Raw genomic sequence first — 27416 nt, 5'->3', positions numbered from 1 at the left:
ACAAATACTGTTCACAACATGGTTTGCAAGACATTAAATTAATTGGTAAAAGAGAAACTATGTGAAATTCTGTCCATTATGTGAGCTGTCAGAATCGTAGTAGTTGTTAAATCAGACTGTTCTGTGCAAATTTATGGCAATCTCAAGGCAACTGTCCAAGTGCAGTCCATCATAGATGCTTACATTTTGTCATGCCCAGAGGAGTTTTTTCCTGTACGACAGGCAGTTGCTACTTCTCAGAAATTAATTCAGTTGAAGTAAAATTTTCAGTTATCTCTAGATCAAGAATCATAGAATTTGATAACCATTTACATTTCGTTTTGGCTTCTGCTAATATTGTAAGCTGCCCTTCACTATTGCAAGTGCACTGCACACTTCCCAGTATTTTCCAGAAATGATTTTACGAGAGTAAGTCAATTATTATTGGCAATTTAGTTATATTTTTGTTTATTTTGGTAGAACTGTCGTTTTACGTTGATGATGCATACTTTGTTTATTTGTTGTTATATCTTTGCAATTTTCAAGCTGCTAGATTAGTTTTGCTATTTCTGCCGTGCTGTTAATCATGGCTGCTCCACTGTCTATTTGCACCAAAGAAGAACAACTTTCGGTACAGTAAAGAAACAGCGTTTTGCTACAACAAAGTGTCTACAAATGGATTGAAAAATTCCGAAATGGTTGCACAAGTGTCACACACAATGAAGGAGCCGGACAACCATTTACTGCCACAGATAAAGAAACCATTGAGCATTAACATGAAATGATTCTCTTAGACAGACAATTAACTATTGATGAAGTGGCCCATCATCTGCAAATTAGTCATGGTTCTACCTATGAAATCATCCGCAACAGACTTGGGTTTCATAAAGTTTGTACAGGATGGGTCCCAAAACAACTCACACAGTTGCATAGACAAACGTGCTTGGACATCTGCAAAAAACATTTGGATTGCTATGGTAATAAAAGGGGACAACTTCTTAGACAGGATATTACTGGTGACAAAACATGGATCCATCATCATGAGCCGGAGAGTAAACAGCGGAGTATGGAATGGAAACAGCCAAATTCACCATAAAAGAAAACATTCAAGACCCAACCACTCACAGGAAAACTGATGCTTATAGTTTTTTGGGACGCACAAGGTCCAGTACTGGAACATTATGGGGAAATGGGCACAACAATAAACAGTGTAAATTACGGTGAGATGCTTACTGCCAGGCTAAAGCCTTCAATTTGAAGCAAACTCCCGAGGATTGCCGTTGAAAGGTGTTGTGTTGTTGCACGACAATACCCGTCTGCATACTGCTGCCCACACTGCTGAAATGCTCCAGAAACTCAAATTTGAAGTACTGGATCATCGGATCATCCTCCATGTAGTCCTGATCTTGCCCCTTCTGACTATCACTTGTTTGGTCCACTCAAATAGGCATTAAGGGGCCATCGATTTGCCTCAGATGAAGCACTGAAAGAAGTGGTGCATTCCTAGTTCGCAGCTCAACCGAGAACCTTCTTTTATGAGGCCACCACGAAGCTTGTGCAACGATGGACCAAGTGCATTGAAACACAAGGAGACTATGTCATAAAATGATGTTCTTGTAAGTTTCCTATTTGATTACAATAAAATTTTATACCTACTTTACGTATAACAATTGACTTACCCTCGTATGTAATGTACATCAATGTATAAAATACCTCAATAACATCTTAGTTCACTAGCACAATCCTTGCAATATTTTCTTCTCATATAACTGCTGCAGACAAGTCTGTGTTGCAACATAGATAAGTGACAGCTTACCAAGCCAGCAGCCAAGCACTTTGACTTTATTGTCAAAACAGGATAGGATGTGGTCAATGAATTTCCATTTAATGACCATCCAATAACTGATTGTAACCCTCACACTCACATCATTATCAAACTACCTAGAAATTTCATTTCAGGTGGCACAGATGTTAATAAGATCACCATTCAAAGAACCCTTTGGGGCAAAATCCTCTTGACAGATATTAAATACTTTTCCATGAGATTTTGGGATCACATCCAGACGAAGTTGATATCTTGCCATAAAATTTCAGCTGACAGCCATTCAGCCATCTTCAGGAGAGTGTTTGACAGTGTCACTCATCTGAATATGACTGAATTGTTGTCAGCCAAAATACTGTGGCAAGATGTTGACATCATTGTGCTACAATCCCAAAACTTAATGCATTACTCATTACAGCAGGAAAACTTCACTTCTATTGCTTTAATTCATCATGTCATTATTAAGCAGAAATCTTTTAGAGTACACTGATGACAATACTGCCTTAATGACTTAAATGAACTATTCACAGGTAGGAAAAATGAGCATTAGTGTAAAATTCCATAATTATATTTTTAGGGAGGAAAATTGAGAGTTTAATGTACCATCAACAATGAGGACATCAGAGATGGAGAACATCAAGGAAAACACAAATCTGGGTGGCTGGCCGGAGATTTGAAATATCTTTCTCCCAAATGCAAGTCCAAAGTGCTAAACACTGAGCCACCTCACTCGGCGATTATGTTTACAGGGCACTTGTCACACTGATTACAGATCACAAGCTCCTCATGCATATTTTTGGGTATGACTGACATGTTACGGAGACCACAATATTACAGCTACAACTTGAGGCATTAGTATTAAGTAACTACAACTACAGAAATATTCTGCATCCAACATCTGTCACACCAATATTAATACTTTGCCCCACATACTGGTGGTGCTCTAATGCCAATTGTCAGTGAGATGATCAACCACGTACAGTGAATGCATTAAATGACCAATGCATCATTTACACAAAAGTAGTGGACCACACTCTGCAGTGCATTTATAACTACAACAAGCTCCTGACTGAGAGCAAATTATCTGTCCATAGTTAGGTGATTTTTTGAACAACTAAAAAAACTGACCCTGAAGTATTCTGTAAGAGTCATAATATTATTTTTTATTTATAATACACTATTATACAGGTGCCTTCTGCTTTCCCACTGGACATCCCAGAAATATTTTTAAGTTGTTTCCCATTTGTCCTCCGATATCTGCAAGGACTCCACCCCCGTAACCTATCTGCATCCAGGTTCTTGTCTACATGTTTGCCAATCCATTTTCTGGAAGCTAAAATCTGATACTGTCCAATACACTGTTTCTGGCCAGTAACACCAAGTAATGCAGTGGCTTTCAGATGTGACAGGTAGCACGTTTTGTAAAAACACAAAACAGCAGTTCCTGGGGGGAAAAAAACATGTATTTTGCATTATTGTGTTTTTTTCAGTTATTCATGCTGTCTCTGATAAACATTAATCCGGACAACTGGGAGCTTACTGTATGTGCAAGATGGCCAGTCTCTCAGCATTCTCCCAATGTCCCTAGAACCCCAGAGCTTATTTCCATCTTCTAATAACCGTTCAGTGCATTCTCCTAGTTTCTTCCTGCAAATGAGATCAGGTGGTCATCTGCATCAGGTCCTAATCATTATCTGTAAGGTACACTGGGGAATGTATTCCATACATCTTGCAAGTAGATGCATATACTGACCAGTAATGAACACACTCTTTCCAGTCATCTCACTGATACAGCCCATCCCTTCACAAACATTTGAAAGCAACATACCTAATCCATTACAACTACTGCATAGCTTTTTATGTGGATCTGCATAGGAACCATCTGTAGACCTGTATGCATGGCTACTACTGAACTGTGGACAAGGGAAAGATTGACCACCCTTGGGTAGCACATGCTGCTGTGCACAACATAGTTAACATCTATGGCTGCTTCACAGTTAAGGAAGGGAGAGAGAGATAGAGCCAGAGAAATTCCTTTCAACTGTCCTTATGAGAATTCTCTCATTCAACCCATCATACAGTCAAACAATGTAAATGTTTGAAATGAATTATTTTTGTTGCAGATGAATTCATCATCATCATCATCATCATCATCATCATGATTTTTTTTTCTTGAAGAAGTCAATCAACATCTAGCTTGTGATTGGGAATCTTATTACATTAAAGATAAAATGGCAGATAATGAGATATTTGTTTGGCAGAATGATATATTTTACATTCAAAAGTGGAAAAAATTACCTAAGCTATATGATCCTGTGTTTTCTCTGTCACTTCCGCTTTCTCTTTCTAGACTGTTGACACCATCAATGACATTCATTACATATATCGCAGTCCATGCAAATGGCATCCTGTACTTCCCTAGACGTTCACAAGCAGTAACAGCATTGGTCTTCAGTTTCTCACGACTCTGTAAAGGAGGAAGACAGCAGGATAACAATAATTCACAAATAGCCTGTACTTCATGCTTAGAGAAAAGTTTTGTTCCACTGGCTAATGTAAGATTAGGGCATCTTAGAAGACTTTTTGTTTCCAGTAACCATATCTGCTCTGTTTGATAATGTTTTTTAGAGTGAATAACACTATCAATGACAGCACTCAATCAAAATGCCAAAATTTTCATAATAGTATGAATCCAGAAATGTAATTACTGTGTTACCTCAGTTAGTACAGGTAAAGGAGACTATCTTGCTTCAAACAAAAAGGGCAGCATAAATGGTATCCATGTACAATGAATATTAAATTCTTAGCAAACAAAGCATGGCAATGTTTACAAATGCCTTGCCTATTTTTCAGAACTTTTAAACAGCTCATCAAAAGTAGTGTCTAGAGGGTAATATTGCTTTAAGCGATTTAGTAAAAGAATGAAAGATCGGCACTGATCATATTTTGAAGCACAGCACAGCAGATGTTATCTCCTAGAGGCTCCCCCTTTTCCCATTCTACAGAGACTCACAAAGAGCTTAAATAAAATCAAATGCACAATAAAATTAACAAATCACTTACATTCTATGCAGTGGGAACAAGCTAATGTAGTCGTCAATTTATTCAAATACAAGATATTTTTGAAATGTTGCCACATGTTTCACTCACCTTGTCATCTTTTATATAGGGTTCAGCACAGTCATTTATGTCACCCTGTAACACCTTCTCTAATTTGATTACAAAAAACAGATCAGAAGAAGGATATGTGATATCAAAAACACACGCCCTGCTAAGAGTGCTTGTGTCACTGTAGGGAATATGAGAAGACAGCATGTGCTTCAGACCTTCTGAATTCATATCAAAATAAAAGTTTTCTGATACTTTCTTCTTTTCTTTGGCATCATACAAGGCAATTGAAGCAAATATTGGTTCAACTTCCAGTTCTAGCCTGAAAACAAATCATGACAGTACCACTATTTACTCAAAAAGGCAAAGCAATGATATATATTAAGATAACTGTGTCCTACAAAAACAAAAGCAAAAGAGCTGTGGTATATTGTGGTTACTATAAATATAATCAATTATATTTCTTAACAACTTACAAAATAATTGTTTTTGTTCCACATTTATCAGCCTTTCACACATACAAAGAGTCTTTCTGAGCATGACATTAAAAGTAAATAGTGGTTTCATTTACTTGCAAACAGCAATTATCAATTTACAGTTGAATGTTACATTTTCACATCTCACAGGATCATGTGCAGGGGAAGATATTTCCTGCATGTGTTCATGAGAACAAGAAGTCATTTATTACATTATTACGGAGCAGTCTCAGATGTCCACTACTGAATTTTAAAAGGACATCAAATATTGCAAATCTTTGCACATTTCCATTCTTTAATGTAATAGGAATAATATTGAGTGGTAACTTGCAATATCAAAAGTCTAGAGTACATACATACACCTGTTGCAGACAATTTGGCAAACTAAATGCCAGGCTCACTATATATTTGGTCACATAAGAATCATCAATAACTATTTGTCACCATTTAATATTGTGGTAGTAGTAACAAGAAGTATAGAACTTTTAACCACTCTAAGCTCCAAAATTAATGAATTGCCCCAATTATTGCAAAGAGCAAGTTACCAAACAAATACAAAGTTCGAGGAGGTATGTTCTGTCTATGGAACTAACTGAAGGCAGTTTGTTTATTCCCACACACGTTTTGCTTCCTTCTTTTATTTGTAAAGCATCTTCAGTGGTGATTACCAGCTGTGTTAGCTCATTTGCGTAGTTTTGAAGATGTGTTCATTAGTCTCCATGCTCCAGTTGGCCAATTTCCAGCATTCTTTCACCCACATTTGATGTGTGCAATGTGTTGAAGCAAATGTGGTTGAAAGAACGCCGGAAATCAGCCAACTGGAGTATGAAGACTAATGAACACATCTTCAGGACCACACACATGGGCTAACAGCACTGAAAATTGCCACTGAATATGCTTCACAAATAAAATAAGCAAAACATGTATGGTAATAAACAAACTTCCTTCAATTAGTTGCATAGACAGAGCATACCTCCAAAAACTTTGAAGCAACTAAGGAACCATGGAAAACAGAAAAAAAATGACGAAAATACAAGGTTCTTATATAAAGCAAAAATAATTTAAGTTCAAACTGAATTGCTTTTTATCTTTGGCATTTTACATAGACAAATATTTGAACAGATAAGGAAGGGATGTAATGTATGTTGGTATAAGTTTAAGTGCAAGAGTAGGTGTGCTTGTGCCCCTGCAACAAGGTTTTCCAAAAACAAGGCAAGCTGAATGAAGCCTCTGCTTCTAATATCACACCATTCCAGCGACATGGAGGAAGACTCAAGAGAGTGGCAATAATATCAGTGTAGCAGATAGTTCTGCTTTTGGCAACTGCAACTCCAGTGGTCATGGTACGCAAGTCACATGAGAATATTTGTTAGCCTGCTATATTAAACCAATACCCAGCTTGGCAGCTGCACCTGTAGGTTTACTGTAGTCACAGCAACTGGGCATTAACTCCAGTGTGGTGGAATATGCCAAGATCACATATGCATCATAGATAAGTCACCTGCAAGAGGGGGGGGGGGGGGGGGGACGGTAATCAGTTTACAGGGACTCTGTGCCAGTTGATCATTTGGACCAGATTTTTTTCTTGCTCTAGCTCTGCTGTTCAATACCTAGCCATGTGAGGCTACACTGAGTGGACCTTGTCTCTAAACTGTAGTCAGATCCCATATCCTCAAGGGTTTGGTTAGACTAACATTAAAGCTGTTCAGCTGGCATTTGTTTTTCACACTTCCAAATGTCTGAATTTCTCAGACGAGTTTCCTAATTCCAGAACTATCTAATTATCTACCCTCACATAACTTCTTTGATGGACCTCCCTACTTACTGTCATAAAATATCCAGACTGATTGCTTGAGGCAAGAATAAACAATATTTTATGGTGTCAGGTGTAGGCTGGTTGCTGTTGATGGTTCAATTAAGCAGCAACTACCTGCTACAAATTATTGGAATAGGTCACAAATCTCTTAAAAATATCAGATCAGCCCGACAATAGGTAAAAAGACACCATGGCCCTTTCATTCCAATCACAATGTATGCTGGCTTGCTGAGGGAGCAGAGCAAATGGGAAAGAAAGAAGAGAGAAGAAAAAGCCAGAACAATTGCTATAGTTCAATGAAGACTGTAGGCCAAGGCAGTTATCCTAGTAGCTGCATATCTTCACACTACGAGTGAAACAACCTAGGAGGAGTGTCACAGGACAATGATAGTAATGCATAGAACAGTACATACAGGTAAGAGGCAGCCAGTAGGCAATATATTAGTTTGTGGGAAGGACTTAAGTTAATGTTGCATTTGACAGCAATAAAAATGTTCCGAATGAGTTTATCACCAACTGAGCTTGTAAATCCAGAGTAACATGATTTATTTATTTATTTATTTATTTTTAAAGCAGGATAGCCGGTTCAACAGGTAAAAAACTGCTAGGTATAATTTTAAGTGCCACTTGGTAAGATGTGCATGCTAGTCTTGTGGAGAACTATTTGAGTAATGGTGCTCACAACTCTACACATGTACCACCGCTTTAGAGAAGCCCTTCAAAGGCACACCGCAAGAGCTGGAGATCGTAGGTAGCACTGCGCTATTCTGGAACCCAAATAAAGCCGTATTCATTCATGGTATTTATAGCGACAGAATCATAACATTAGTGTATACTCATTAAGAAAACTGAAATTAGCAGGAGAAACAACACCAATTTTGACGGAGGCAAGTGCAACAGCTTCAGAAAGGGAAAAAATAAGTATGGGTCGGGTTGTTTCTGGGGGAGGAGACCAGACAGCGAGGTCATTGGTCTGAAGAGGAAGGAAGCCGGCCGTGCCCTTTCAAAGGAACCATCCCGGCATTTGCCTGGAGCGATTTAGGAAAATCATGGAAAACCTAAATCAGGATGGCCGGACACGGGATTGAACCATCGTCCTCCCGAATGCGAGTCCAGGGTGCTAGCCACTGGAAAAAATAAGTATGCAATGTGGCAGTGCGGCATTGCAAAATGAAAATAAAGCGATGAAAAGCTTCAAGCAAGGAAGACAGAGCCAGCAGTAATGAGGAATAGGGTGGATAATACATGAGTTATCCTACCATTTTCTACAGGAACTGTAGAAAAATGGAAGGACCACAACATAGTAAGGTGCTCCCACTGGTACTTGCCAGGGCACATAAGCCTGTGTATGCGATTGAAGCCTGTAACATGCTTCAAATGTAAACAAACTGGTCACTATGGAAGAGCTTACAGAGTGTGCATGGCAGGCACAGAGAAAGAACAAAATGCAGAGAAATTACGTAAGTGGGTTATATCTTGTCTGGGAAAATACTGACAGCTGACTATGGCAACAATAATCCCCTTGCAGAGCTAGAATGTCAGGAAGGCATAAAGTCCCAGATGAAATTTGTTATCAACAGAAGAGTGTAGATGAAGTTTGGTGCAAAAGAGTGTGCTCTTTTAAAATAGGATTGTATGTGAAACAAATGGCTCATAGAAATCCAAAATTAGCTGCCAACCTTCAATAAAGGCAGGTAAAAAGAGTCTGCAGCAGAGAAAATAAAAAGAAGTGATGAGAAACATGTACGAGTAAAAAGGAAGCTGATAATAGGTCCTCAAGAGAAACGAGTGTGTAGAATGAGAGAGGTGAAAGGGGCAACTATCCCTCCAAAAAAAGGGGCGACCATCACTCCAAAACAGGAAACGAGTAACGAGTGCATTGAAAACTATAGCTGAGAATGGTTCAGTAAAATTCCCACTGCCAGCCATGGAACCAATACCAAAAAAGGGACTGTTCTGCTGCTGTTGACAATGATGATGACTTTTGGTTCATGGGGGCTCAATGGCATTGCCCATACAAATGCACATCCCAGTCTTGCCATTTTCCTGAATGATGATGAAATGATGAAGACAACATAAACACCTAGGCCCCAGGTGGAGAAAGTCCATGATCCAACCAGGAATTGAACCGAAATCCTGTGATCCAGGGGCAGCAATGCTAACCACTAAATCATGAGCTGTGGACAGATGCGAACAGACTGTTTCGAGTATGCCATGTCAGTATGACCAAGCCACAACTAAAAGTTCATGTAAGAAAGCTGAAATAGTATATTCATGTCAGTTAATTAAAAGTGTATGAAAACATGGCCATTACTGAGCTATGCACAATGTTCAGCTATGTGTTCCACTTGACAGGAGATACATTACCACACACATCGGCCATCAAGGTTGGACTCAAACTGCTACCCAAAGTGGAAAGCAAATTATCTGTTTGCATTTCTAGAGAAGACCTCAAGTGCAAAAAGAAGTGCTGCAGCAGGAATTTGAGAAAATGTTGGAACATGATATAATAGTATCCAGCAAAAGTGAATGGAAAATTCCGTTGACAAGGATTCTGACAAGATGAACAAAAGTGAAACTAATGTACAGTCGCCTAAACGAACTTTCCATAAATTTAGTCTATCCATTGGTGAGTGTAGATGACATCTTCGACAGTTTTAGTACAGGCAAATACTTTTTGACTCTTAATGTAGCAACAAAAAAAAAGGTCTGTAATCAGCTCCTACTGAAGAAAATCAAGAAAAAGATGGTTTCCAGTACACTATATGGAGAACAACAAATGTAAATGTATGCCCATGAGCCCAAAATCAGCTCAACAAACTTTTCAGAAATTAATAGATTGTTTTCACATGGCTACAAGGCAACAGACTGTTCACTGACATAAATGACATGGTGGTATTTAACTCTACCTTAGGAACACAATATGTAGCTAAAGGAAATTTCTGAATGGCTTATATTCCACAATTATACTTCAAAATTACCCATTGATAAATGTGAATTCTTGCAAAAATAAATGTCATTTTTAAGCCATGCCCTATTGGCAAATGGCTTCTAGACAGACTGACAGAACATCAAAGATGTTAGCCATAAGTTGGGGAGTAAAATATTTCAGATTTTACATTAATGGCAGAACATTTCTGACATGCACAGATTTAAATCTTTAACTCGGGTAGATAACTTAACAAACCCATTGTCAAGACTAATGAAAATTAGGCTAAAGTTAGAGCAGTATCTACATCTACATACATACTCCACAAGCCACTGTAAGGTGTGTGCCTGAGGCGCTGTACCACTACTAGTCATTTCCTTTCCTGTTCCACTCATGAACACAGCGAGGAAAAAACAACTGTCTATATGCCTCCATATGAGCCCTAATTTCTCATATCTTATCTTCATGGTCCTTACACGTATGTTGTTAGCAGTATAATTGTTTTGCAGTCGGCTTCAAATACCACTTCTCTCATTTTTCTCAAAGTGTTCCTCAAAAAGAACATTGCCTTCCCTCCAGTGTTTCTCATCTGAGTTCCTGAAGCACCTCCATGATTCTTGTGTGTTGCTCGAAACTATTAGCAACAAATCTAGCAATCCACCTCTGAATTCCTTAGATGTCTTTCTTTAATCTAATCTGATGCAAATCCCAAACACTCGAGCAGCACTCAACAATATATTGCACTAGCATCCTACATGTGGTCTCCTTCATAGATGAACCACACTTTCCTAAAAGTCTCCCAATAAACCAAACTCCATTTGCCTTCGCTAATCCGATCCTCACATGCTCATTCCATTTCATATCACTTCGCAACATTAAGCCCAGATATTTCAACGATGTGACTGTGTCACACAGGACACTACTAATGCTGTTTCTGAACATTAAAGGTTTGTGTTTATTACTCATCTGCATTAACTTACATTTTTCTACATTTACAACTCGCTGCTATTTTGCATAATTCATCTTGTACCCTCTACGGTCATTCCACAATGATAGCATCATCATCATCATCATCATCAGACAACCACAGATTGCTGCCCATGCTGTCTGCCAGATCATTTAGAAAATAATAGTGGTCTGATTACATTTCGTTGGGGCATTCCTGATGATACCTTGTCTCTGATGGATACTCACCATTGAGGCCAATATATTGGTTTCTATTACTCAAGAAGTCTTCAAGCTATTCACATGTCAGTGAGACAGTATCAGATAATGTACAAAAGTAGCAAAAATCTGGTGGACAATGCCCCCCCCCCCCCCCTCAACTGGAAGAGGAGGCACTGGTGTGTGACAGCTACGTGTGTTGGGGACTCTCGGGCCAGCAGAGATAATGAATCAGTTGATGTTCTTATTAACAGGGTACATACTGCAGCTGGTGGGGAAAAAAATGAGTAGGAACCAGGGAAAAAACTAAACGAGTGCAAAAAGACAGCAATAATAAAACTGTATCACAACCCTAGTGTGAGGACATCAAGACTTGGCAGTGTGTGTGAACGCAAAGAAAAGTACCAAGTGTGAACAAGTATCTTTGAGCCAGACTGACCAAGTAAATGGATGTATTTTTACATTTCAGGATGCTTTGAATAAGTCCATATTAAAAGATGCTGACATCATAGCCCAAGTGTTGGTTGAGAAAATTGTACTTGGATATGGAATTCTGTCACTATGTAGGACGTATTTTCATACAGGATACCATGAAGAGAGTAAGTAAACTGTCGTGAATTGAAAAAGTACATTCAGCTAGCTATCATCCTCAAACAAATGGTGCATTGAAGAAGTAGCATCATACATAGACTGAGATACTGAGACATTATGTAAATAGAACACAAACAGACTGGAACATTTGGGTCCCATATGCAGTTTTGTGTATAATGTGAAACCACACAGAGCAACTGGATATGGTCAGCATTAAGAGGCATAGTTAAAGAACCATATGAAGGAGATGCACGAAAGTGCGGAAGAAGAGAACGCTCAGAGCAAATTAAAGAACACAGAATATTATAATAAGTCACTAAATCCTAAAGAGTTCCACTTTGGTGATAAGATTCTGTTGTTTGACAACAGCTTACAAGGTAGAGGCAGCCAATAGTGAGGCCCAAACACAGTAATAAATGAAAGGACATATATAATAATCTGTCTACAGAAAATTAAGTACCTTATAGTTAATGCCAACAGACTGAAGGTGTTTTTCTAGTTCCAGATGTTTGTTTCAGACATTAATCTCCTACTTGTGGGAACTGAGTACACTGGAGAACACTTATGAATGCTGCTAATGAAGCTGCAATCACCACTTGGACTGTATTACAACATAAGGAAAATAACAATTTATAGTGCAAGATGCACAAATTAAGATGTACGATCTTATGGTAAAAAGTAACAGAACAAGAAAAGTATCACAAAAAGAAACTGTGTGTGCCTTGAGGCAGTGTAACTGACAGCATGCACATACCCAAACTATATTCATCCAGTATTTGTGAATGAGAGCACTTAGCGACCTCCAACAAATTTTAAGCTTAATTTCAAACTTTTCTTATTGTGAGGCAATCAGACCTGTAAAGTTGTTTTATACACGGGAGTGTACTGGTATGAATTTCACTCAATATATTACCTACAAGACATGCCTACAGAGTGACTCTTAAACTACAAATTAATTATCTGTTTCAACCAGTAAAATGTATAAGTGACGTTTGTAAACTGCATGGACTAAAACTGTTAATGGGTGGCAATTTACTGTCCCAGGTACAACTGCTGATAATTCAGCTATGCAATGATAGCTGGTTGTGTAAGCTACACAGCATTAAAATCTGTGCGACACATTCTCTAATAATGACAATAATGTATAAAGTTAACAACAGTAATATAACTAGCATATATTTCAACTATAGAAGAATTTGTCAGATATTAATGATGATGAAGCTAATAACTGAAACACAAAATTTGAAAATGAGTGACTACAATTTTTGAAGTAAACCTTCCATATCCTGTGAACTAAGTTTCACAACTTAGAACATGACTTTATAAAATATGCAAAATGACTAGCACTGGCAACGAGCACCGTTAAAAACCTGACAAGCTCATCCTCACCCACAAGTTTCATCTCATGAAGTTCTAGAAGATTAAGTACCTGAGCTGCAAACACCTGACTAAAATCCTGTGTCCCATGTGCTCGTTTGGTATTTCAGCAGGGATTCGCTTCTCAATCATCTCTTCTTCATCTTGAACAGGATAAAGGGTGAACAGTCCATCCTGCAAAATAGTTAATACTCTCTTTTCCCATCAGACTTCAGACACATCATTTTATTTTCCAATTTTTTGAAGCTAGATTTTCAAATTTTTAATGTCACAATCATATAACCTAAAACTTTACTGCAGGTAATTTTGATAAAGGCACATGTACCAGTGCCCAACATAATGTATGTCAAGTAGAAAAAAAGAATTGATCTAGCAGTTCATGTTTTGCAACAATATTTCAAACACATTGCAAATGATGTTGAGATCAAATTGATACTAAAAAGGATAAACTTGTTACCTGTCTGTTGTCTTGTCTTTTTGCCTCATTCAGTTGATCAATTGTTTCTGGAGGCACTCTCTCCAACAATGAAGGTATAAGCATGTCACTAACAGAGCTTCGGAGATCAAAGCTCGCCCAGCTTGCACGTGGTGTATCAACAGAGTGGACTGACTGCTGAGATGATGACAGTCCAGACTCAACCTATGAACAGGAAAGTTTACAGTCCAGATTTACTGCAAACTAGATTCAAGTGGAAACTGGAGTTGCACAGTGTGGTACACTTTCTGAATGTTAATCAAAGACTGACAAACTCAATAAATTCAAAAGCATACAAAATACTCTCTCCTGTGAATCAAACAAATCTGTAACAATTTATGTTGCCCTTCTTTGTATATATTGAACATCTCCTGCTAGGCCTGTTTCATGTAAGTCCCACACACTTGAGCAATATTCTAAGATGGGACACACAAGCATATAGTACGCAGTCTCCTTTGTAGACTAACTGAATCTTCCCAATATTCTATCAATGAACCCAAGTCTGCTATCTGCTTTACCTACAACTGAGAAATTACCTACAACTGAGACTAAGTGATAATTCCATTTCAAATCTCGGCAAATTGTTACACTCAAGTATATATAAATTAATTGATTCAAATTGGGACTCACTGATATTAGGGTCATTGCATTTGCATTTTGTGAGGTGCACCATTTTTATTTATGAACATTCAAAGCAAATTGCCAATCTGATGATGATTTATGGGTGAGGGCGCTAAACAGCAAGATCATCAGTGTCCTTCCATCAATGATATACAGATGAGTGTGGTGAAAATCTACTAAAAATAGCAATAAACTGGAAAACCAAGTTGCATTCTTCCACAAGAGCTGAAAGGTGACTGAGAAGGTGAGCAGCAGAAAAGCCCTTATTAAAATTCCAATGAAACACAGCTGAATAACTAGCTAAAGCCAAGGATAAAATAGCAGTACAGACACAGTTAAAAACAGGACATATGACTGTGACTGGATGACTACTTAGAAATAATGAAGGACTGAGCCATTCTGTGACACATCAAAATCTCACGCCTAATACATTGGGGCAAATTCCAGACATCATAAAAAACTTAAAACACACAATACAGATGGCAGGTTCTGTGGGAGACCCAGATCAAGTATCAGATTGTCACATAAAAGACACTCAATTAGAATATGTTGTACTAATAGCTCTACCCCACATCTGCGACAATTGGGCCTCCTTGTGATCTAAGAGAAAGTCACGTGTCATTGGGCAATGTCTCACTCTAAGCTACTTCTTCTACTCATCGTGATTGGAAGTACGTTAAGTCATTGTTTCACTGAAGATTTTATAGAATACAGATTATTATTCCTCACTTCTAGCAACTGGGCCTCCTACAAACACAAGGTCTTCCTGGTCACAAATGAGATGACAGTCTGCAGGGAGAATGAACAGCGAGCAGGACGTGGAAGGGAGGAAGTGTACCTTGGCAGCCACATCAGTGAGTGTGTTTTCCCGAATTCCTGTGTGCCCTGGGATCCAGCAGAAAATTATTTCCTTGTCGTACCTTAGCAAGAGAAGGAAAGCATCCTGCACTTCTTGTGCCATCCGATCTGCTGGGTACATCTGACCAATAGTGAGATGGGCACTTTGGGAATCTGAGCAGATGAGGAATTTCTTGTCATGACGCTGTCTCATCTGCTCCACTACCCTCACAGGATAGTAAACAATTCTGCACAATAAACTGATAAAAAAATTCTGCACAATAAATTGATAACTGCTCTGGGAGCCTTATCCCGAGGAAAATGTCAGAACATGACAAAGCAACTAATATCATCTTCCTACTTAGACCCATTCATGTAAACAGCAACAAAATATGGGTGGTGATGCAAAATATTGATAAATGAAATTGGAAAAATATATTCTTGGGTACAATTCTTCCTGTGAGCAATCAGTTCTAAAGGTAGCAGCCATTGGGATGTCCAACCCCATCCCTGGCTTTGAATCCCAATGCCCCCATATGTAGGAGCTCGACACTCTCCCACGGACAAAGCCTTATACCCTATTGCCAATCTCTGCACCACTTTGAAACCTCATTGTGATCTGAGTGTGTATTTGCACAGCTTCTCCAGATAGTACTTCATTATACACAACTGCATAATCTGAAAAAGTCTGACATTACTATTATTGTTGACTGTCAGGGCAATGATGTTCCGTTATTTAAAACCATGGTCAGCACTAACAAAACTATTTGTATATTTATTTTACTCCACTATTATTCTTTCAGTTTATATCTTCTTCAGGAGCCATCTCCTAACAATCTTATATGTTTGTTTACTAATCATGGTGATACTCAAAACATTCCCATTGGATAATTTCACCTTGTTACCACAAAGAAATGACACTTCATTGTTTGTGTATTTGCACAATTTTGATTCCCAATATATACCATATAATGAGACATGACCTGCAACCTACCACCTACCTCTTCCTCCTCCCTTTCTTTTTTCCCCCTGCAACTACATGGGAGAGAATTTATAGATCTACAAGTAAAAAACAGTAATACTAAACGCAAGTTCCAAATATGTTTGCCATCGTGCCAAGGAAAGCCAGTATTGTCAGTTGCCAGCACAGCCACCACACAGCACAAGTTAAAGCTTGTATTCCACCAACAGAACTTTGACAGCAAACTCCTGTGGAAGATCACCTCCACCACCACAGGCCATCATTGCAGAGACAAGCCAGGCCAGCAAGCAACACTAGCGGTGCCCATTGGGGTCACCGATCATTCAAAACTATTTCCTTCCACCAGATCATGTGCCGCAAATAGTTCACTATGTATCCTGCCACACAGAGATTATTTAGGCCGACACAACTCACAGTGAGCCGGTTCTGTCAAGGTGAGTGAAACTGGCTATGAGCCAAGTACATTAGTACTCCTTCAATAAGAGGCTTGCTTTCAATCTGCCATCACCTGTACTAGAGGATCATCACACCACTCACTCCAGAACTTTGACTTTGCTAGGCAACATGAGTCATATGACAATGTTCTTCTTTTACTCACTGTTTTCTCAGCAGACTAAGAGGTGATTTGTGATTCAATGACTTTAGTAAAGTGCACCGTGGCAGTGTTGTAATTTCCGAAAATTGTTTATTTCTAAACTGTGTGTTGCTCCAGATATGAGGCACCACGAGTAAAGTTTTGTTATATTGTTTCCGTTATTAAGGTTGGGAGTTCTGTTTAGTTGGTACTTCACACAAAGACATGAGGAGCACAAACTTTTGTTAATATAGCTATTTGTTCTGGATCTTTGCGAACTTTGAATAAATTTTCAAGTTTTGTTAAACACTACCTGGGCTTCTTTTGTGAGAGTATCCTCAGTTGGCAGATTTTTTATGGATGATGAGGACTCTGTAACCAGCTTTTCAATGCGCGGGTCTTATCCCACATTGTCAGAGTTGCAGTTAGATAGGCTGCAAGCATGGCTGAACAATCTGATACAGCGAACATAAAACATCTGGTTTTAGTTTTGTTTTAGAGGATGCAGCACACAAACGGACTTATTTTTGAGTGGTTGGCGCCCATCACGGCATCAGAACTGGAATTCATGGGTCTCTGTTCCATGTTGACTCATCAGTGTAAAACATCCAAATTTACTCAACCATTTGACACAAATTTTTCAGTTACCAGAAACTCGGTGCTGAATCATATCATGAGTGGATGGCTCAGCTTAAGGACTTTCACACGAGAGTATTATTTTCAGTGCATGAACAGACAGTGAAAGTAATTCCATGCATCATCCTTGGTATGTGACATGATTCCACAAAACAATTAGTGTGTTCTTCAGACCACTTCCAAGCTCCTGCCCGACCCCACCACAACCATCCCCCCCCCCCCCCCCCCCGACATCCTGGAGCTATCCTTCATGGGCGCTTTAGTGGCTAGCATTGCTGCCTCTGGATCACGGGGTCCAAGGTTCGATTCCTGGCCGGGTTGTGGATTTTCTCTGCCCGGGGACTGTGTGTTTTGTCCTCATCATTTCACCACCACCACCAACACCATTCAATCATTCATGACAGTGGCTAGATTGGTCTGAGTAAAAATTGGACTATGTAAAAATTGGGACTTTGTACGGGTGCTGGTTCTCAATATTTTCTCGATTTGCTGATGTCATCGTATGTTGCTTATATAGTTCCCAGGTGGAATGAGAGGTAATGTAAAAAATTAATAATATTTCCTTGAATTAAGTACTGAATTATTTTGAGGTGTTTATTCAACTGTAGAGACCTGCTGACTTGAAACCTGCAGGCACTCACATGTGAGGATGAGTGCCAATGTCATCCCAGAGAAGCTGATATCCAGAACCCATTGCTTGAGCAATGAACCTCATACCATATGATGTTTGGCACAGAAAGCATGCTTGCATGCTAAAGACCTTGACACATGCATCTTGGTCAGTTTTTAGCTTGGTTGTAATTTCAAGGTCTTTTCTGTATATTTTCAACAAATTCCTTCATCTGTGACAGGTGAATCCTAGCACCACCAGGATCTATGCCCATGCTTTACTGAGCTGATTTCCTAGATTTCTGTACAATTTGCTCACTATGCATTTCAACTTTCTATTTAACCCTGTGGTACATAGCATCCACTACAGGGGATAACTATAATGTTCCCTGTTTCGATCTGTCCTGCAGCGGGCACTCCCTACTGGTGTTGTGGCCTGCATGCATTTGCAGCCTCGAGACTGACTGAAGACGCAGAGAGGTGACCATTAAAGGCTGTCCACTGCAAAGAAAAAAATGCAGCACGGAGTTAATTATGAAGTCACACCAGGTAAAGGGTGCCAAGAGTAGCTTAACTTTTTCATACTTCATATTGTGTCCCACATGTATACACTGACCTACAACATCAGATTTTTCTGGTTGCTCTAGTCTTGTGCCACAGTGATGTTCATCACAGCTGTCTTTGACCATGTAAAATGTTTGACAAATGTAATGTATGGTTTCCCATGCTGATAAGGAATCTCTCATCTACTGATGTACTTAGGTCAAGATGTCATCTACAAAACTAGCAGCAGAGAACACATTTGATTTGGGGCTTTCTGGAAAATCCTGCCACATTTTAAGAACAGAAGCCAACAAAGGCAAGAAACTATCCCAGCTGAATTCTGTACCTTCTGGCTGCTCTCGTTGTTTAATGTGTGTTGGTCAACACACATGATGAATCTGCTTCTCAGAATACCCATTGTGAATAAAAGCAAGGTGGCTAAGCTCTGCTGACAAGCTTTCAGAATCTGATATATTTTGTGCTATATGAATAAGTGTCCACAGTGTACCATCACATTCAGTTGGGTCATGACAGCAGGTAGATCTGAAATACAAGGCAGTATGTGTTGGCTTCCAAGACATACTGCGACCTGAACCACTGCCTTTATTGTAATAAACTATCACGTACAGAAAAAGATAAACTATCACATACAGAAAAAGAACATTCTCCATTTTTCTTGTCTGTAGTGAACAAATGTTAGAATTGAGAGAGTTTTCAAATTCTATGAACAAAAATAGTGTTGCAGCTACATGTGCGTAAACCGCAAAAGGTATCATCTACGTATCTACAAAAATGCGATTTTCAGGACTACTGACTGCAGAACAATCTTTGACACCTTACACACACACATATATATATATAGCAGACGAAAGGTTAGCCAAAGCTACACCACAAATTTATTCAAAATTTTGAAGAAATGTACGAGAATGTTTTCCAGCTTAGCCAGTTTTAGCCAAGTTTTAACGAATCAAATAAAAGTGCTCTGAAGAAGGACTACATGGAAACTAACTAAAATCTCTGCATAACATACAAGTTCTTGAGTCAATGTATGAAGTTTTCTGAACTGTCAATGTTGTCTTCACGTTTGCTAACCCAAGGACTCAATAGAAAAGCCAGATGTTTCACCAGGTATTATGTTGGACCACAATATTAATAACAATGGCACAAACTGCAGCCCCTTCTTTATGTATCTTTGATCAACCATAAAGACTTGGTGGAACTAGTGCTTGTATTCTCAGGATCTTTAAGACATGGTCAAGGAACTGGTTGATCTTAAGGAGGGAGAATGTCTTTCATGGTATTATTGGAATATTATCATTCAGGAGAGGATAATATGCGGATATCAACAATAAATGCATCATTTTGACAACATAAGTTATCTTTGAAATAACAACAGTGGTGTCCCTCTTGCCAATAAACATAATTACTAAGTCTGTGTCATCTTTTAAAGTTGTAACTGCTGTCCCCTATTCTACAATGAGGTTTAGATGTCTCACTGGCAAGTTTCAGGACACCCTGCTCAATGAAATATATACAGCAAACAAATTAAAATGAATACCAAATGTAATATCAGTAAAGTGTGCAAAAATCAGTAAGTTGAGGGAACCAGTACTGGAGGCACCACCAAGGCTGGACTGAAAGAATTCTGCAATATAAAATACCAATAGTGGCTTGAAACCAGAACAGCTTGGGTTGGCACTGACAACTGCAACTGTCCAGGTGCATGCGCCAGCACTTTCATCTTCACTTCACAAATATGGGCATGGGGAAGGGGTGGGGGGAGGTCTGTATGTTATTTTCCCCTACGATGACATTGCTGCCCTTCCTCTCCTTCAAGCAGCAGCATATTTGAAGCTAGTTATGGTATACATTGCACTTCTTAATAGGTAAATCAGCTGCTGAAGATGACAGATCACTGCCTTGTGGAAAGATTGTGCAGTTTCTACATTATCATATAACATCACAACCAAGAATTTTGTTACATCAAACAGCCTGAAACAACTCATTATATGCTGTTAGATACTTCTGTCTCTCACAAAACAGTGAGAGTATGTGCCAAATTAAATGTACTTCAATAACACGAGAAATTTTGAATGTAAAAATGACGGATAACATCCAATCATACACAATAGATCTGTAAGCTGTTGGCTGAAATCTTGGGGGAGCACTACATGAATAGCCCCTTAGGCCAACCATTTCAGTTTAGGTTTCTAGGGTAAAAACAGACAGTTAACTTTCCCTTTATATCTTGCTCTTTAAGCAGAGCAACATAATCCAAAGGTTACCGGAAATCTCCACCCACCAACTGCAGACTGAATGGTCAAATAAGTAATAGAGCACACATTTTATGAACTATTTTAACCTGGCAGCTTGGAGCTATATTTTATGGGCCATCCTAGATCAGTTCAACTCTAAGAACAGAAGAAATGAAAATTAAAGATACTTGTAAATAACAAATTTGTAGAACAACCTGAAATAATGTCTGAAATGACCTAAGCACATTATTAGGGATTTACAAATGTGGAAAGAACTTTTATGCTAAACCAAACACCATAGTGCTACCATCCTATTTGATATTAAATTGTTTACAAACTGCAGCTTCATCCTAGACTTAAGGTATCACTGGATAGCAGTGTGAGCACTACTGTTGCTGCTAGATTTTTGAAAAAGTAGTAACTACCTGTCCTCCAAGCAACTCCTGTTAGCCTTATACAGGAAGTGAACCAATTCTAGTCATCCTAACAACAAATGATTCTTAGGGATCAAATCAGAATCCTCTGTCCTACAATCAGACAAGCTGAGCACACAGTCACAATAAGGGAATTTTAAATGTAATGCAAAACAAAACAAAAAAAGAATCATTGTTGTGTAATGTTTTATACGTCAAAAGATGGCTCAGTTTTTATAAATGTTCTACATACTTTCTGCAGAAATTTAAAAAAAGACCATTTTTACTGCAAAAAGAAGCAACTATAACTGACAATGAAAAATACACACATCATTAGTAAAACTGGATAGGTACACAAGCTTTGGGTTAAACTGAAAAATTAATTATTCAAAAGGACTTAACCAACTCAAGATGTCAGCTCATACTTTACCCTGAATACTTCCTCATCAGGAGTACTAGAAGTAGTTGGTTCTTCATAGTCAATTTCAAATTCTTGATGTGGAATTCCTTGAACAACACTCAAACGTTCACCACAACGATCTCGTATGGAACAACTGCTTGAATACTGCCTATAGTTATGTTTCACAAAAATGTAATCAGATGTGTAGCAACGAACGCAGTCACGAACATGTGGTGACAGCTCATCCCTGAAAAATGGTACATCAATGATTTGCTTTGTTTACTACAAATTGTAACAATGGTGCAATTAAAAATGAAATAAATTACTCATAAAACAGTAACACATAGCATGCAATGTTAAATCAAAGAGCTAAATTGCATCATTTAAAAAATGAAAGGAACTACAACAAATAATTTCCTACAAACTCACATTATGGACACAGTTTCTATTTCTGTATGGTGTAAGTATGATTTCTCAAGTTAAACTATGAATTAAATACAAAGGAAACAATCACTCAGACAGACAGTGAAGTCTTGCTCTGCACTAGGTGTAAACTATGGCATTATGCAGATGATCAGTATAGTTTTATACTTGCAAGTGGTATGTTGTATCACAGGTGTTCAAGAAGCACTTGCTATTATGTTTATTTCAAATTCTGCCCACCCCACTGCATTTGAACACCTTGTTTTGGCTGTGGCCTAAATATGTATGCATGTATGGTGAGTTATACACTGGTGTGCAAAACTTAAGGACAAAAGTAACTTTTTCATGATGTGTCACTGCCAAGTAACATAGCTAGCTTGATGAAACTTGAACCATGCATAGAAAGAACTGTTACAGTATAGTACAGTAGGTAAGTAAAAGAAATATGCTATGTGAGAAATAGAAATGATACTTCTATTCAAACACAATAAATAAACTCAAAGCACTATCATTCATGATGGTAGGACATAACAAAAGGTGGGACACAATTCTTAACGTGGTGTGTGATCACGTGGGTGGCAATGCATGCTCTGCAGTGCGTTCCCCTGCTGGCCACAAGGTTGATAAGGAGTTCTTGTGTAGGAAGTTCCATTCCACCACCAAAGTGGTTGACAACTGTTGAATGGTCATTGGCACACATGGACATGCTGCAATACGTCTCCCCACATGCGCTCAATGGGATGCGATTTGGGGAACAAGCAAGCCAGTCCATATGCAAATATCCTCTCATTTCAAGGGCTCCTCCATCAGTGTAGTCTGATGCGGTCATGCATTGTCGTCCATAAAAATTAATTCAGGACGAATGCACACTTGAAAAGGTGCACATGGGGAAGGAGCAGTGTGTCACAGTAATGTTGATCAGTAAGTGTACCACGTTCAAAGATTTGGAGGTCAGTATTCGCATGCAACAATATGCCTCCTCACACCGTAACACCTTGATTAATAAAACAATCATATTCAACAATCTTCCTGGGTGCATTGTGAGTTCCCACCTCTCGCCATATGAGGGTATGCCCTAATAAGAGAATTCCTTGCCAACCCTGTAGCACATTGCAGAGCATGCACTGCTGTCCATGGTGACCACATATTCTAATAAGAAACTTGTCCCGCTTTTTGTAATGTCCAGAGGACCATCATACATCTCAGTGACTGCAGTGTAATTACTGTCTTTGAATAAAAGTGTCATTTCTGTTATCCTCATTATGTATTTCTTTCAGTTACCTTCCATACCATACTATAGCAGTTCTTTCTATATATGGTCCAAGTTTCATCGAGCTGCGCTACTTGGCGGTGACACGTTACGCGAAAGTTACTTTTGTTCTTAAGTTTTGCACACCAGTGTACTACACACTTTAAAAATGGCTACACAGCTGAAACTGTACAGTAATGGAGAAGAAAAAAAAAGGGATATTTTAATTCGGCAGAAAAATTATCTCCTGAAAACTAGTAAAAAAACTCTCCAGATTTATTACAAAATAGAGGAATTTTTTCAAAAGCATTCTCATTTATGACAAAATCTGGACACATTGTTGGATGGGGAAATAAGAAATAATGATCCACAACAGTTCAGACCAATCTTGTTACCTGCATAGTTTCTTTGAACTATTTATTACCATCAACACCTGGAAAATGTTATTTGTTAAACAAAACATACTGTTCTATTAATGGATAATCAGTTTCTTAAGGACGAAGATAATGGAATGTAGTCGAATTAAGTCGGGTGATGCTGAGGGTATTAGATTAGGAAATGAGACACTTAAAGTGGTAAAGGAGTTTTGCTATTTGGGGAGCAAAATAACTGATGATGGTCGATGTAGAGAGGATATAAAATGTAGACTGGCAATGGCAAGGAAAGCGTTTCTGAAGAAGAGAAATTTGTTACCATCGAGTATAGATTTAAATGTCAGAAAGTCATTTCTGAAAGTATTTGTATGGAGTGTAGCCATGTATGGAAGTGAAACATGGACGGTAAATAGTTTGGACAAGAAGAGAATAGAAGCTTTCGAAATGTGGTGCTACAGAAGAATGCTGAAGATTAGATGGGTAGATCACATAACTAATGAGGAGGTACTGAATAGGATTGGGGAGAAGAGGAGTTTGTGGTACAACTTGACCAGAAGAAGGGATCGGTTGGTAGGACATGTTCTGAGGCATCAAGGGACCACCAATTTAGTATTGGAGGGCAGCGTGGAGGGTAAAAATCGTAGGGGGAGACCAAGAGATGAATACACTAAGCAGATTCAGAAGGATGTAGGTTGCAGTAGGTACTGGGAGATGAAGAAGCTTGCACAGGATAGAGTAGCATGGAGAGCTGCATCAAACCAGTCTCAGGACTGAAGACCACAACAACAACAACAACAACAACAACAACAACAACAACAACGACCACAACACAACTTGCATTCTCACACAGTTTTTCCTCTTGCCAATTTAGCATACCAGTAATTGTGAGATCATTATAAACACCTTCAGTGGACATGTAACGGATGAAGGAGTGAATATGGGATTGCTGAAAGAATAAAACAACTGTTACACGGCAGAAATATATTATGGGCAAACGTAAAATTTTCTCAAAGATCTCTCCAGACAGGACAATCCAGGCCAATGTCCCATGTAACAATCAGATCGACAAACAGACAGAAAGCTGACTGTGAATAGTGGAGCAAACACAGAAGATACTGTTTCACCTCGCACGAGCAAGAGGTCTGACTCGTAAACACAGCAACATGAACTCAGCGAGGAGATGACGTAATATCATTCTAACAGCACAGGTTGATTTCATGTGAGAGAGTAAAAGTTTCACAAGAATATCTATAGCCCTGATGATGGCATACAGGTAATAAGCTGAAGCTATGAAAGCCAATCTTTTGATACAGAGGGGTGGTGATGACCGCTGAAGAGCCCTGAAAAGTAGGCCATGTCAGTCATCGCTGGCTGGGCATAACTTCACTGCTTCAGCAGAGAAATAATAAATACTCAAGCTTCCGCATCTTCCCTTCAATTACGTTGCAGTACACCAGCGATGATGCCGAACCTTCAATGTGCTGCTACCATTCACCAAAATGTCTTCTGCTTTCAGAACTGCCACCTGTGTGATCTGATGTACTAGGTCGCTGTGAGCTGCTGACCTCTCAATCACTGATGAGAAGACTTGGGAGACGTCTGCCTCCAGCATGCTGAGCAGAATTAATGGTGTTTGGCACAATGCCCCCCGTCACAGAATCTGGGAGGAGTGCTAACCACTGCTGCCCCTGACTAGTAACTGTAAGCACACATCGACATCCCCAGCCTTCCTAGGTGGAAGAGCTATGCTGTTGTCCTCCTCCACACTGTGCAGAGCTGCTGAGACCCATGCACACCACTTCAATGTCCATTAGAGTGCTCTGGAAATACGCAGTCACTGTCCGGGGCTGTGATGCCTCCTGCATGGACTACTCCAGCCATTAGTGAGACAAGCCACCCGCCTGACACCATGTTTATGTGAATGTACACTGTTGGGGCAACACCTTCAGAAGATTGCTGAGACAGTGTCAGCACGTTCGGAGATCGTGTACTGCACTGTCGCTGGCCTGGGCACCACCACACGGAAGAATCAGGATTGTAAACTTTAAAGTAATAAATTCGTGTTCCACCAATGTTGTATCATTATCGAAAAGTCTGCCAACAAGCCTGCTCCACCACACACTGCACTTCGTCATCCCAACAACAGTACCTGCCATTCCAACAACAGTAGTGGTCTCAATCCATGCACTTAAAATTGGTGTCAGGAGAGTTTATGTAGTCTGCCACCATCATAGCAGCACCAAGTCTACAGCACCATTGTCATCACCATCTGGACATCCATCCTGATGCAATGCAGCGCAGTGAGTGAGCATTTTCCTGACGGCCTTTCCAATTGTGTTATTGTTTGTGGCCATGTCAAATCGTACTGATTAATTCCATTCTCAGAGTGTCATTTGTTAAACTGTAGGAACCTGCAGAGTTGTCATTGTTTATATGAAATACCAGAGAAATGTATTTAACATCAGTGAGATGCAAATTTTGTAATTTATAAGGCCCTGAATTGCCTTGGATTACAACGGTACCAGCTACGTATGACACTTGTTGCAGCTACGTGTGACACTTGTTGGGTTTGGGCGCTAGGTGCAGCACTGTTCAGTCGCAATGGATCATGATCAGGTGTAAAAACCAATTTGTTTCATTGTTGTGTGCACCAATTTGAACTGTTGCCCACAGGACTGTCTTCTGGAGCAACCAAGGATCATCACTCATTGTATTTAAGTATGGGGTAGTGATATTCATGAGTAGCCATGGTGGTGGAACGTTAAGTTGTAAGAAGTCTTTGACTGTAGTGTATCTGTGTGTCTGCATTGTTATTTTGGGCTGTTCTCTTTTGTTGGGTTTTGTATAATTGTTAGTAGGTCAACAATGTCGTCGTCGATTCCACAGATGACAACCCTGCAGGAAACACTGATAATTTTATCAGCTGCAGTAATTCATTTAAGGAGAACACAGCAACTCACAAGTACTAGCGTATGCTTCACATAGTGAATGCATGTAATGCAGCTTTAGAGGGAAAAAACAATGATAAAGAAAGAGGAAGTAGATAAGTAAGAGGAAAAAGTGGAATGGTTGGTCAGATTAAAATGATTAGTCCAGTGTCAAAACAAGCTGTCATTGAGAAGAGACATGAATTACAGTTGAAAAGTAATTGTCTGAGACTACACTATGCGAACAGGTGCCAGGAATCAAAAGTTGTTGATGCAACGTAACGTAAATTAATATAAAAGTATCAGCTTGAATATCTTATGACACTGTGGAGTGTGAAGTATCCACAGTGCCAGATGAAGTAAGTGTGTGCTGTATGGAAGCAAATGAGTATAAGCGTAGCAACATGGGTTATATTGATTTAGGTGCAGTAGTATCTATGCCATTTGGTGATAATGGTCGTTATTTGGAGGCTGTGGGGTCTGCACACAGTGTACAAGGAAGTACATGTGCCACTAACTTTTGCATCATGCAGACAATGATTTCAAGGTACATACTATGGGGAATGACAATATTAGTTCTGTTGTGAATGTTATGGACAGTGAACTAGTACAGACACATTTATTTCTGAAGGATGCAGATTTGTCACCACTTAGATTGGCACCACTTTCTCCAAAGGAAGGGAGGAGGAAGAAGCAGAGAAGGAAAAATGCTTGCAATGTTACATATTGAGTCGACAAGACCAAATCCATTCAGGAACACGTGCCTGACGATCACAGTACATTTGATGATACTTGCAACATTATAGGAAATGAAGGTAAGAAAAGATAATGTGTAA

The 27416-nt window shown here is 39.1% G+C and overlaps 1 protein-coding gene across 1 annotated transcript in view; it reads right to left on the bottom strand.

The window, feature by feature from the left end:
* The window catches only part of LOC126248488 (dedicator of cytokinesis protein 7), a 262928-nt gene that overhangs the window by 197800 nt on the left and 37712 nt on the right, over positions 1-27416 (bottom strand). The window contains exons 4-8 of the mRNA XM_049949513.1: positions 21638-21854; positions 13720-13902; positions 13315-13436; positions 4952-5231; positions 4100-4268 (exon numbers count right to left, since the gene is read on the bottom strand). Of these exons, the coding sequence (XP_049805470.1) occupies positions 4100-4268; positions 4952-5231; positions 13315-13436; positions 13720-13902; positions 21638-21854 (971 nt within the window). The remainder of the gene's footprint in view (positions 1-4099; positions 4269-4951; positions 5232-13314; positions 13437-13719; positions 13903-21637; positions 21855-27416) is intronic.

This window comes from Schistocerca nitens, chromosome 3 (genome assembly GCF_023898315.1).
Source record: "Schistocerca nitens isolate TAMUIC-IGC-003100 chromosome 3, iqSchNite1.1, whole genome shotgun sequence".
NCBI lineage: Eukaryota > Metazoa > Arthropoda > Insecta > Orthoptera > Acrididae > Schistocerca > Schistocerca nitens.
Note: the sequence above shows the minus strand (reverse complement) of the source record. Positions and strands in the feature narration are given on the sequence as shown.